The 13,581-nt window shown below is 38.2% G+C and overlaps 1 protein-coding gene across 1 annotated transcript; it reads right to left on the bottom strand.

Moving 5' to 3' along the window:
- Positions 1 to 1,951: 1,951 nt before the first annotated feature.
- On the bottom strand, positions 1,952 to 12,290 carry LOC131956561 (uncharacterized). Its single transcript, XM_059321078.1, has 2 exons — positions 12,242 to 12,290; positions 1,952 to 4,330 (listed from the first exon to the last, which is right to left on the bottom strand). Exon 2 carries the CDS (start codon positions 4,320 to 4,322, stop codon positions 2,100 to 2,102), a length of 2,223 nt encoding a protein of 740 aa, XP_059177061.1. The 5' UTR covers positions 4,323 to 4,330; positions 12,242 to 12,290; the 3' UTR covers positions 1,952 to 2,099.
- Positions 12,291 to 13,581: the final 1,291 nt, after the last annotated feature.

The raw sequence follows: 13,581 nt of genomic DNA, 5'->3' as shown, positions 1-13,581 counted from the left end.
GTTAGCAACTTTACTGGAACTGGAAGATATATATATATATATATATATATATATATATATATATATATATATATATATATATATATATATATATAGACAGATAGATAGATAGAGAGAGAGAGAGAGAGAGAGAGAGAGAGAGATACAGAGAGAGAGAAAGGTAGATAGACAACCTACATAGATTAATGTGCGTGTTTATGCACGAATGAGAGTGCGTGCGTGTATGTATTTGTGGTGTTTATGTCTCTGAGTGTTAGTGTGGTTGTGAATTGGTTGTTTGTGTGGGTGTTTCTCTGTTTTTGTGTATATGTGTTTATGTGTATGTGTGTGAGAGAGAGATAGAGATAGATGTAAGACATTTAGCTCCTCTGATCTAGCATATATCAATATTCCATCCCTACACATGAATCCAGGCTTCTCAGAATTACATCTGTAATACCAGGATATTCCTAAAAAAAATCTTGTCCTTCCTTACATTAAAGACTGCTCTCCCCTTACAGAAACTTGATCCTGTAGTAAGCTGATCCTGATTTTTTTTTAATCTTCACTGCTTCGTGTTCATTAACAAGAAAATACGAAACACAGAACTCATTTTGTTTACCGTAATCTTATACCGTCATCAATATTCCCAAATTAATCCGCTACATATGGTAGTGCATTTGCATCAGATCGTTAAATAATGTACTTTTGAGTATATTTTAAAGAAAACCTGCACACGATTTGATATTGCTCTGCTAGTAACGTTACAAAGGATATGATACATTTAAAGTAAACGAAAATACCCGGTACATCTGAGGAATTCAAGTTGATATTCTGGTTTAGTTAACTCATGTGTCAGTACTGCTCTACCTAACGTATATGTTTTAGATATATTTGCTTTATAGGTATAATGGCGTTGGTCATATGTGTTGATGTATAAAGTTAATAAACAAGAATACATGGTAAAATCATTTTAAACAGTACACTTTGGAACTAAGGTTCCATTGGGGAAGGTGAAGTAGAGTTAACCTGTTTCTGTGACCTCGGCATATGAAAGGATAGTGTGGTCAGCACTATGACGCCTTTACTTTCCCTAACGTGAGTCAGAGCTGGGTGGACCAAGGTACGTCATACGGACTCTAGCCCGGGATTTGAAATTGAGTCTTTCTGGTTAGCAGAAGAACGCTCTACCATTCGACAACGCCGTTCCTCATTCAAACATAAGAATTATTAACAATGAAACACATTGTAGATAATGGTAGATAAATAGACAACCTACATAGATTAATGTGTGTGTTTATGCACGAATGAGAGTGCGTGAGTGTATGTATTTGTGGTTGATTGTGCGTGTTTGTATTGGTGTTTATGTCTCTGAGTGTTAGTGTGGATGTGAATTGGTTGTTTGTGTGGGTGTTTCTCTGTTTCTGTGTATGTGTGTTTCTGTGTATGTGTGAGAGAGAGAGATAGAGAGAGATATGTAAGACTTTTATCTTCTCTGATCTAGCATATATCCATATTCCATCCCTACACATGAATCCAGGCTTCTCAGAATTACATCTGTAATATCAGGATATCCCTAAAAAATCTTGTCCTTTCTTACCTTAAAGACTGCTCTCCCCTTACAGAAACCTGATCCTGCAGTAAGCTGATCCTGATTTTTTAAAAATCTTCACTGCTTCGTGTTCATTAACAAGAAAATATGAAACACAGAACTCATTTTGTTTACCGTAATCTTATACCATCATCAATATTCCTAAATTAATCCGCTACATATGGTGGTACGTTTGCATCAGTTCGTTATATAATCTCTATGTACTTTGGAATATATTTTACAGAGAACCTGCATACGATTTGATATTGCTCTGTTAGAAGCGTTACAAATGATATGATACACTTAAAGTTAACGGATATATGATGGATATTCTCGAATAATAAAGTAAATCGAATTTAAATAAAAGCGTGTATAAGAGTGGAGTACTTTAGTTTATTTAATTTTAAGACATTCTATTCAAAGTGATAGAGAAATGTAATTGTAAGTTTTTAAAACATAATTAAAGACAAACTTTGCACGTTACATTCTAAATCTAAACGAAACCAAATGTTTGCCTCTGTATTATGATTCAAATGTCTTCTGGGTCCACCTTCTCGTCAAGGTCAATAAACTTTAAGTAGGGCAGCTCACAAGCATGAGCATCGATTGTTGTGTTTAACAGGTCGAGTATCAAGGCCGTTTTCGCCACGTCATTCTTCACCATGTCAGTCTTCATCTTATTGACATCTGCCATGTCAGTTTTCATCCTATTGACATCTGCCATGTCAGTTTTCATCTTATTGACATCTGCCATGTCAGTTTTCATCTTATTGACATCTGCCATGTCAGTTTTCATCCTATTGACATCTGCCATGTCAGTTTTCATCTTATTGACATCTGCCATGTCAGTTTTCATCTTATTGACATCTGCCATGTCAGTTTTCATCTTATTGACATCTGCCATGTCAGTTTTCATCTTATTGACATCTGCCATGTCAGTTTTCATCTTATTGACATCTGCCATGTCAGTTTTCATCTTATTGACATCTGCCATGTCCGTTTTCATCTTATTGACATCTGATATGTCAGTCTTCACAATAATATCTGCATTGTCAGACTTCACATTATTGATGCCTGCCATGTCAGTCTTTACCTTATTGATATCTGACATTTCAGTCTCCGCCTTGATTTCCGGTCTGTTCACAAATCTTCGTTTTCGCGAAATTTGTTTCGGTGTGGAAACTTCATTCTCGACCTTAATGCCGTAAAGCGTAAACCATCCGGTTACATTAAATTCGTAATTCTTTTCGTCTGTGAGTTGATTTATCATAGATTGAGAGCTGGTATAAGCATGTTTTAAGTCGACCCAAAGCCAGGGTTCAGCGTTACGATCAGATTGCTGTTTAAGTGCGTGATAAAATGGAATATGTTTATCTCCGAATGTGTAATTAAAAGTTGGTCTGTCTCCAATACCACGATGTACATGGTGGTAATTTGTTGTTTTGCTATTTTTGCCTTGGCCCCATCTTAGAAATCCTCGAAACTGCGTTGAAAATTTGGCCCGCACAGTAACAGTATAGGGTATAGAGACGCGTATTTTATAATGCTGTAATTTCCATTCGACTTCGCTTTTAGCAGGTACTGTCACTGTGTCAGCCGTTGTAGAAGTAGATGACGAACTATTGTTTGTACCGTCAACTACTGTCTGAGCATTTTCATAAGTGAATTTGTAGTTAACCTTAGGAGCAATATGTTTAAATGGAAATGAAATCTCTATACCCAACTCATGAGCATTTCTCCATGAATTAGTAGTCGTGTGAGTCACGCTTTGAAATTCAGTGCGAGTTCTCTGTAGAAAAGATGTATGGGGATTAGTGTTATAGTTTCTAATTGTTTTTTCTTCAACAGTTACAACGTCCATAATTTCTCTTTTCATTTCACCAAACTTCTCGTTCGTTTTTTCATAGGTCCAGTTAAGGTAGTCGATTTTAAGTCTCTCTTCATGTTTATAACCTTCACAGAATTCACTAAGCACTGCTTCCCACGTGTGACCATTTCTTTTGAAATCATCGCCCACATACTTGCCTCGACAACCAGCGCACCACCCATAACCAAGGTAGAAAGCTAGGTAAGACAATGGATAAAGAGTTCTGTCCATGATTAATGTCTGTACACTGTCTATCCCATCCAGTTTATCCATCTCATCCATCATGGCGCAACATCTAAACTCAGTCAGACATTCCGATTCATTGCACGCCTCCCTGTACACACCAGCAAGATGATAGCCTTGTTTACATTCGCAAGGTCCTTTCTTCTGATAACAGTGAGTGATATCAAGATGCTCGCAATTTCTGTAGTGGTGTGGGTGATCAGCGGGCTTAGCGCAGACTCCTTCTTCAATGTGGAACAGTGGTTGATCTTCTTTTTTAAAGAACACTTTATATTCGACTGTTTTCATATAGGCTGCTAAATACATTCCACCGTATTCAGTTGTTTCAAAAGTTCTCTCTGTCACTCTACGAATGCCAATTAGAAAATGACCTTCTGGACATAGCGCCCAACCCATGGTGTCGAAACTTACCCACCAGTTTGCAACAACTACTTGTTGATTAGAATTTCTCCACCTGCGTAAACCATTTTGACAAACAGCGCCTTTGAAACGATTCAAATTTGTTTGGTACACTTCACCCATCTCTATACCAGACAAGTACACATTTTTTCTTCTCCCACATCCAACTAACATCTCCAATTTTGCACTTGATTCTACCACCATAAGCATTGTGGAAACAACTGCAGCTATCTGCAGCAACATCTTGTAATCTATGGATACATAGAAAGAAAAAGATACAATAATCAAACAAAAAAGCTAAAACACTTAGTATATAACCCCACCCCTGCTTTTCAGTACACAATGACATTCACTATAAAGTCTTCTTCTTCTTCTTCGTTCTTAATTTTTAGTGTTGGGAGGGATCGAGCCTTATCTGCCAGAGGGTTTGAACTCGAGACTTTTTTCGAATTTATCAACCATGAGCTTTGCCGACTCGACCATGCTTCCATCACAATTAAGGATAACGTGTCAACTGGTTATGCGCCATTGAGGCCATTGACTCCGATTTCAGCCTGCTTTTCTTTTTGGATTTGCTTCCATAGCCTTTGTCCAACCAAGAACAAACTACAAGGCAGCAGTTGTTTGATTTTGGAGTTGTCTCTCCTAGAAGAGTGGCTGTCCCCAGCTAACGAGCCTCATCTGCCCGAGGGTTCGAACTCGAGACTTTTCGGTTTAGCAACCATGAGCTTTACCGACTCGACCACGCCGACCTATAAAGTCAATTAACCCGGTCACTAAACGGAACCATTACCCCTGTCAACAACTTAGTCCTATATATATATATATATATATATATATATATATATATATATATATATATATATATGTATGTATATATATATAAATATATATATATATATATAATATATAATATATAATATATATATATATATATATGTATATATATATATATATATATATATATATATATATATATATATATATATATATATATATATATATATATATATATATATATATATACTAGTCATACTGCCTAGCTTCGCTTAGGTTTTTAGAAAACATTTGAGAATTTGAATACTTAATTATTTAGCGATGGATTGGGTGTGGAGTGCTTTAATTTAAACAGTAATGCTAACTTTAGAAAAAAATTATGTTTGTTGTTTAAATTCCGCTCTCAGAGAAATATAGGAAAGTACGCAATGTATAAATAAAATGGAATTAGAACTACACAGGTTCCATGAACAGTATATCTAATAGTTTATATTACATTGCCTTTTGAAATTTATTTGATTATTTAATTTGGATACGCAACTAAATTAACAACTTAATTTTGTACTTAAACAAATGCTATACTTCGTCATTTTCTGTTTCTGTTTAAAATAGTATACAGTTATTTTAAAAATAATAATTTTAAAAACGTTACCTCCCTTGAAAACTGAACGTATGACGTAGGCTTTTTTTACTTTTTTTTACAAACAGTTGCTATGCTTATATAAGAAATTACGGTATATGAACATATTTAACGACTATAATGGCTGTTTCCGACGGGAATACATTTTTTTTTGTTACCCTCCAGGGTTGGTCTACGACGTCATATAATATTAAGGGGATCGTTCGCCAATTTATTTATATATATATATATCTCATATAAGGAGAACTTCACTAGCGATCATCTTTTAGCCCTCGTCGAGGGCTTTGAGTCTGACCAACAGTTTTTCCATACGGCCTAGTCATCTATAGTAGTGTATGCAAAAACTTAGCATGATGTACAGACGTTAAGTAACCTAAAAATTGTGTTAAAATTTCCCTGTTTTTGCCATCAAATACAAAGATTATATAGGGAAATACGACTGGTCAGTTTTGACCCATTTCCCGATTTTTCTAGGAAATGGCGAGTTTTTTGTGACACCCCAAGGCCTTCTTCTACCACCTCACAAAATATCAAGGGGGTCGTCGGAGGAAAAATATTTTCGTAATAGAGCTCATATAACGAGAATTTCTCTCGCGGTCACTTTTTAGCCCTCGTCGAGGGCTTTGAGTAAAACCGACAGTTTTCCCTAAAGGTCAAGCCAATCTCCTAAGAGTATCCAAAAAATTAGCCAGATATACTGAGTTTAAGTACCCTAAAATCCGCGTTGAAATGATCCTCTGTTTTTCCCATAAAATACAAAGATTATATAGGGAAATACAACTGGTCAGTTTTGACCACTTTACAAAGTTTTCCCAGATATGCCGAGTTTTTTGTGACACCCCAAGGCGTTCTCCTACCACCTCACAAAATATCATGGGGGGTCGTCGGAGGAAATTTTGTTTCGTAATAGAGCTCATATAAAGAGAATTTCATTCGCGGTCACTTTTTAGCCCTCGTCGAGGGCTTTGAGTAAAATCGACAGTTTTCCCTAAAGGTCAAGCCATTCACCTAAGAGTATGCAAAAAATTAGCCAGATATACTGAGTTTAAGTACCCTAAAATCCGCGTTGAAATGATCCTCTGTTTTTCCCATAAAATACAAAGATTATATAGGGAAATACAACTGGTCAGTTTTGACCACTTTACAAAGTTTTCCCAGATATGCCGAGTTTTTTGTGACACCTCAAGGCGTTCTCCTACCACTTCACAAAATATCAAGGGGGGGGGGGTCGTCGGAGGAAAATTTTTTTCGTAATAGAGCTCATATGAAGAGAATTTCACTCGCGGTCACTTTTTAGCCCTCGTCGAGGGCTTTGAGTAAAATCGACAGTTTTCCCTAAAGGTCAAGCCATTCACCTAAGAGTATGCAAAAAATTAGCCAGATATACTGAGTTTAAGTACCCTAAAATCCGCGTTGAAATGATCCTCTGTTTTTCCCATAAAATACAAAGATTATTTAGTGAAATACAACTGGTCAGTTTTGACCACTTTACAAAGTTTTCCCAGATATGCCGAGTTTTTTGTGACACCCCAAGGCGTTCTCCTACCACCTCACAAAATATCATGGGGGGTCGTCGGAGGAAATTTTGTTTCGTAATAGAGCTCATATAAAGAGAATTTCACTCACGGTCACTTTTTAGCCCTCGTCGAGGGCTTTGAGTCAAACCGACAGTTTTCCCTAAAGGTCAAGCCATTCACCTAAGAGTATGCAAAAAATTAGCCAGATATACTGAGTTTAAGTACCCTAAAATCCGCGTTGAAATGATCCTCTGTTTTTCCCATAAAATACAAAGATTATATTGGGAAATACAACTGGTCAGTTTTGACTTCTTTACGAAGTTTTCACAGATATGCAGAGTTTTTTGTGACACCGCAAGGCGTTCTCCTACCACCTCACAAAATATCAAGGGGGGGGGTCGTCGGAGGAAATTATTTTTCGTAATAGAGCTCATATAAAGAGAATTTCACTCGCGGTCACTTTTTAGCCCTCGTCGAGGGCTTTGAGTCAAACCGACAGTTTTCCTTAAAGGTCAAGCCATTTACCTATAAGCATGCCAAAAATTAGAAAGATGTAAAGAGGGTTAGTGCCCTAAAGTCGGCGTTGAAATGACCCTCTGTTTTACCCATAAAATACAAAGATTATATAGGGAAATACAACTGGTCAGTTTTGACCCCTTTACGAAGTTTTCCCAGATATGCCGAGTTTTTTGTGATACCCCAAGGCGTTCTCCTACCACCTCACAAAATTTCAAGGGGGGTCGTCGGAGGAAATTTTGTTTCGTAATAGAGCTCATATAACGAGAATTTCACTCGCGGTCACTTGTTAGCCCTCGTCGAGGGCTTTGAGTCAAACCGACAGTTTTCTCTAAAGGTCAAGCCATTTACCTATAAGCATGCAAAAAATTAGCCAGATGTAAAGAGGGTTAGTGCCCTAAAGTCTGCGTTGAAACGACCCTCTGTTTTTCCCATAAAATACAAAGATTATTTAGTGAAATACAACTGGTCAGTTTTGAACCCTTTACGAAGTTTTCCCAGATATGCCGAGTTTTTTATGACACCCCAAGGCGTTCTCCTACCATCTCACAAAATTTCAAGGGGGGTCGTCGGAGGAAATTTTTTTTCGTAATAGAGCTCATATAACGAGAATTTCACTCGCGGTCACTTTTTAGCCCTCGTCGAGGGCTTTGAGTCAAACCGACAGTTTTCTCTAAATGTCAAGCCATTTACCTACAAGCATGTCAAAAATTAGCCAGATGTAAAGAGGGTTAGTGCCCTAAAGTCTGCGTTGAAATGACCCTCTGTTTTTCCCATAAAATACAAAGATTATATAGGGAAATACAGCTGGTCAGTTTTGACCCCTTTACGAAGTTTTCCCAGATATGCCGATTTTTTTGTGACACCCCAAGGCGTTCTCCTACCATCTCACAAAATTTCAAGGGGGGTCGTCGGAGGAAATTTTCTTTCGTAATAGAGCTCATATAAGGCGCCGGTCAGTCGAGGTCAGTTTTGACCCCCTGTCCGTAGACTTTTCGGCTAACCGTCATCGGCCGTCGTGTTCTATCGCCCGAAGGCACCATCGTGCCAAATTTGACGCGCCTACGGCGTCGGGAAGTGCCCTATCGGGCACCCGACCACCCGGTGCCATATAACTTGAGGGAGTTGATGAATACTCCAGAGAAGATTTCTGGGGTGGGAGGGGGTAATAGGGTTGTGTGGGTGGTGGAGAAAGGGGGATTTAATTTTGCAAGGGCGCCCCCCCCCCCCCCCCCGGCAGGATTCGATTTTGCGTCCTGGACTTTCCCGTGAGCGCTATGGTGAATACGTTCGGTCTAAACAGTGTGATAGACAATGGATAGGATGGGGCATTACAAACGCTTACTAAATTGAATCAGGCATGTCTTCTATCGCCCTGGTAGGGTGCGATTAGGCTGCAAATAAAAATGTCTGTTTCGGCCCCCAAAGGCTCACATGGGCCGCTGAAGGCCATGTAATACATTTTATTTTAATAATCAGAAAAATTAACCAAGGTTAGATTATTAACTGGGATGTTTCTTTTTGTCCCTAAAAAATCCAAACAGTTTCGTCAATTTGCGAATGATGCAATTAGCATCTATTTTTTTATAATCCAATCAGAAATTGAGATAGAGCATCTAAGAATAGTAACGCTAACATATTGCATCAGTCACACTGATGTTTAAAACACGTCAAATAATTTTTTACGTGTTAAATAACAAATCCTGTTCATTTGTGTCACTTTAGCGAATGAAAAAATCTGCATCATTATTAACAGGATGCTATTTGGCTCGATGGCGCCTGTTAGTTTTACGGAGCCAGGGGTGGTAAGCCGCGCCTATGCGCCTAGAGCGCCTCTCTACGTCTCTGACACATGGGCAGTCACCGAAGTGTGTTCTACCATATTATTTAGGTGAGTGATTAATGTACACTCAAGGTTTTCATGCGGTAGTGTAGGTAAACCCGTGTCCCGATATTTATGATCCAAGCGCAGGTATTGTTTACATTTAAATAACTCACTTTTAGAAAACAAGGTCACGAGTCTAAGAATATAGGATCGGTAACGCATGGATGAAACACTTCTTATATATTTCGTCTGACTTTCTTCTATTCCCGCGACAACGCGCGGGAAGGGGTACGCTAGTAAGTAAATACAAAAGTCAATAAATTTATTAATATCTATCTCTCTACTATCTATATATTGGGTTTGTGTTGCGAGTTATATATAAAATCTAGTTACTCTAAACATTATTTAAAACTAAAATTATTTTAGATTTAATAAAATTAAATAATATATTTGCACGCGAAATGAACCCTAACCCTAACCCTAACCCTAACCCTAACCCTAACCCTAACCCTAACCCTAACCCTAACCCTAACCCTAACCCTAACCCTAACCCTAACCCTAACCCTAACCCTAACCCTAACCCTAACCCTAACCCTAACCCTAACCCTAACCCTAACCCTAACCCTAACCCTAACCCTAACCCTAACCCTAACCCTAACCCTAACCCTAACCCTAACCCTAACCCTAACCCTAACCCTAACCCTAACCCTAACCCTAACCCTAGCCCTAGCCCTAGCCCTAGCCCTAGCCCTAGCCCTAGCCCTAGCCCTAGCCCTAGCCCTAGCCCTAGCCCTAGCCCTAGCCCTAGCCCTAGCCCTAGCCCTAGCCCTAGCCCTAGCCCTAGCCCTAGCCCTAGCCCTAGCCCTAGCCCTAGCCCTAGCCCTAGCCCTAGCCCTAGCCCTAGCCCTAGCCCTAGCCCTAGCCCTAGCCCTAGCCCTAGCCCTAGCCCTAGCCCTAGCCCTAGCCCTAGCCCTAGCCCAGCTTGTGTTTCCAGACGACACCCAGACCAGCAGAAGTGTAAATTCCTGGCAGGTTAAACCACGCTGGGGAGACATGCGCGGGTAGGGTCAGATGAAAGCTAACATGCTGGTACCCCAGTTTGGGGAGAAAATTTATTTCGTACAAACAGAACCCGCTACAGAAACCAAAAACAGGAAGCTATCTCCACAAAACTTTCTCAAATATTCTTTTATAACACTACGGGGGATGGCAACTCGGGATATAGACAATATTTTAATCCATTTGCAATTACTTAAACTTTTTAAAATAGAATAGAATCTCGTAGAAAAAAGAATTGCACACCAAATGAACGCTAAACAAAATGTGCATAATAGTGCGGAATATTATTAGTACTTTATAAATTTACATGTGTTTTTTGAAAAATTGGAAATAGCCTCAATTACTACTGCCAGTTAACGGAAGTTACTCAAAATTTGAAAGAAGGCAGAGAATTAGATCTTTTACGTATATGTTAAATTTGATTTATCTATCTGAAATAGTACTCAAGTTATAGGCTTTTGAAAAATTGAAAGTAGAAAAAGTTCCTTTTTCTGTAATCGGAAATCGCTTAAAAGTTGACACTGATCTACAAATTTGATAAAATACTTATATATGAAATTTCATCAACCTAGCTGTAACGGTACTCAAGTTATCGTGTTTACAGACACACACACAGACAGACACACACACACACATACACACACACACAGACATACGGACAAGATTGCAAAACTCAGGGGAGGTGTAAAACGTCGAGATTTCCAAAAATCTCGATTATTTTTTTTGCACGATTACAAAACTTTCTCTATACTCTGTATATCCGAGAAAGTAAAAACTAAAACTGGTGAAACGGGAAAAGTTCTCCAAAATATGACGGATGCCAATGAAAGCTTTGATACATAAGTTACCACCCCGACAACCAATCCCTAAACCGAGAGTTTTACAACCTTTAAAAAACCTTGAAAATAAATAAATAATAAATTGGAACGTTAGAACACGTTAGAAGCAGCTACAAAAATGAAAAGATACAATATGGTTATACTAGCACTGGAAGAAACACGGCTGACAGGACACACAAAAAAAGTCAAGCGAGTTAGACGAATAGAGAGGGGAAATTAATTTGTCAGTAGAAGAAAAATATCTCCAAGCAGGGGTAGCAAACTTTCGATTTGCACCCCCCCCTTAAACTATTTATAATGTATTTTTCCAACCCATTTTTTGGCGCCCCCTAAGGTTGGCGCCCGGGGACATATGTACCCCTGCCCCCCCCCCCCCCCCTTCGCTACGCCTTTGAGGGGTAGCTGATATGCTGAACAAACAAGCCTCTGTAGCTCTGATGGTTTGGAAACCAATAAGTGAAAGAATATAGTATGTTAGGCTGGCATCAAAATACTCAAAACTATCAGTACTAATATAATAAGCCTTGACGTGAAATCCTGAATAAAACTATACGTTTTTAATATCAAACTTGAACTTTCAAATTAATTTGATTTTTTATTAGGTCGATATTTGTGTCGCGCGGTATCGTCGTGAGAATTCGATCCACCCACAACAAAACTCAACATGAATTAGGTAAAAACGGTTTTGTACTTGCAATACGTGTGTTTTCTAAATGACAAAAAAGACTAATAATAAAACAATGTTTTAAATTATTGTAAATATATATATTCTATTTCGCGGGTATATAGTAAATATGTGTATGTATACACAAGCAGAATATTAATAAACAAGCACTTCAAATGATTGAAAGTACTTATATTCGCCAATAACCGAGAAAATTAAAGTAAAAAATCACACAATGTTAAATTTCAGACATTGCCGGTAACGTTTACTTCATATCATAGTAACTCTCCAAAAATATTTTATGTTATAGACGTAGTGGGCCTACCTGTAATTTCTGAAGCCGTAAGACGATTCTGTCAGAAAACAAATCTAACGAATCTGTGGTAAAACGTACAGTTATATAAGCTGAACACATCCGGTTTTGAGGCAATTCTAGGAAATGTAACTCGTTTTTTTTAATCTTGTGTTCCTGTTTCACATTCGTTTTGGCTTTTCAGTGTATACTGTATCCCTGTTCAAAAGTGCAATATATTATACCTTACGAAAACAAAAGACAAGAAGCGCTTTTTAGACAGTTCCGTACACGTACACGTACACGTACACGTACACGTACACGTACACGTACACGTGCACGTACACGTGCACGTACACGTACACGTGCACGTACACGTACACGTACACGTACACGTACACGTACACGTACACGTACACGTACACGTACACGTACACGTACACGTACAAACGTTTATATATATATATATATATATATATATATATATATATATATATATATATATATATATATATATATACATATACATATACATATATCTGTATGTGTGTTTGTGTGTGTGTGTGTGTGTGTGTGCGTGCGTGTGTGGGGGGAGGGGGAGGGAGGAATGTTCTCTTCCTTACTGATCTATCTAGGCTGCATCCGTATCTTAACTGTTTCAAGGAACAGGACTAAATGAGGAGTCTGGAGCTTCGTAGAACAGCTGAATCCGTCTCGACATCCCTGGCGTTGCCATTGGTTGGTTGGCTGTATGGCATTGTGTGAGCGCTGACCTAAACTTATCTTAGCTTGTAGGGTGCACTGAAAGTGGGTTAAGTTTGTCTTGTTATTATGCAACGCATTTTTTTTCTTTGAGCATGCGATTTACAGCACGATTTAAAGTATAATTTACAGGAATGACAGTTGGTATGGTAACAGTTTTAAATAGACGTATATATATATATATATATATATATATATATATATATATATATATATAAGGAGGGGCCAAATTATGTTATTTCTGTAACAAGGACATTGTAAAAGTAATCGCAATTTTCATAATATAATGTTTCCCTTTTTATGGGGCAAGTGAAGTGGAGTTCATTTGTTTCTGAGACCTCGACATATGAAGAGATAGTGTGGTCAGCACTATGCCCAGCCCCCTTTACTCTCCCTAACGTGAGTTAGGTACACATCAGAGTTGGGTGGACTCAAGCACGGTCTACTGACTTGAACCCGGATTCGAACTCGTGACTTACGGGTTAGCAGTCCAGCTCTCTACCGCTAGACCACTCCGTCCCACATTTATAATTAATTTAACTCTCAACAGAAAGTTATATATTTTAAAACTGTGTGCAACGTTATTAGAACATACGTGATTATTAAAATAT

This window comes from Physella acuta, unplaced genomic scaffold, assembly GCF_028476545.2.
Source record: "Physella acuta isolate Inbredline_101_S28 unplaced genomic scaffold, ASM2847654v3 ptg001160l, whole genome shotgun sequence".
Classification (NCBI taxonomy): domain Eukaryota; kingdom Metazoa; phylum Mollusca; class Gastropoda; family Physidae; genus Physella; species Physella acuta.
This window is presented reverse-complemented; position numbering and strand designations above follow the sequence as displayed.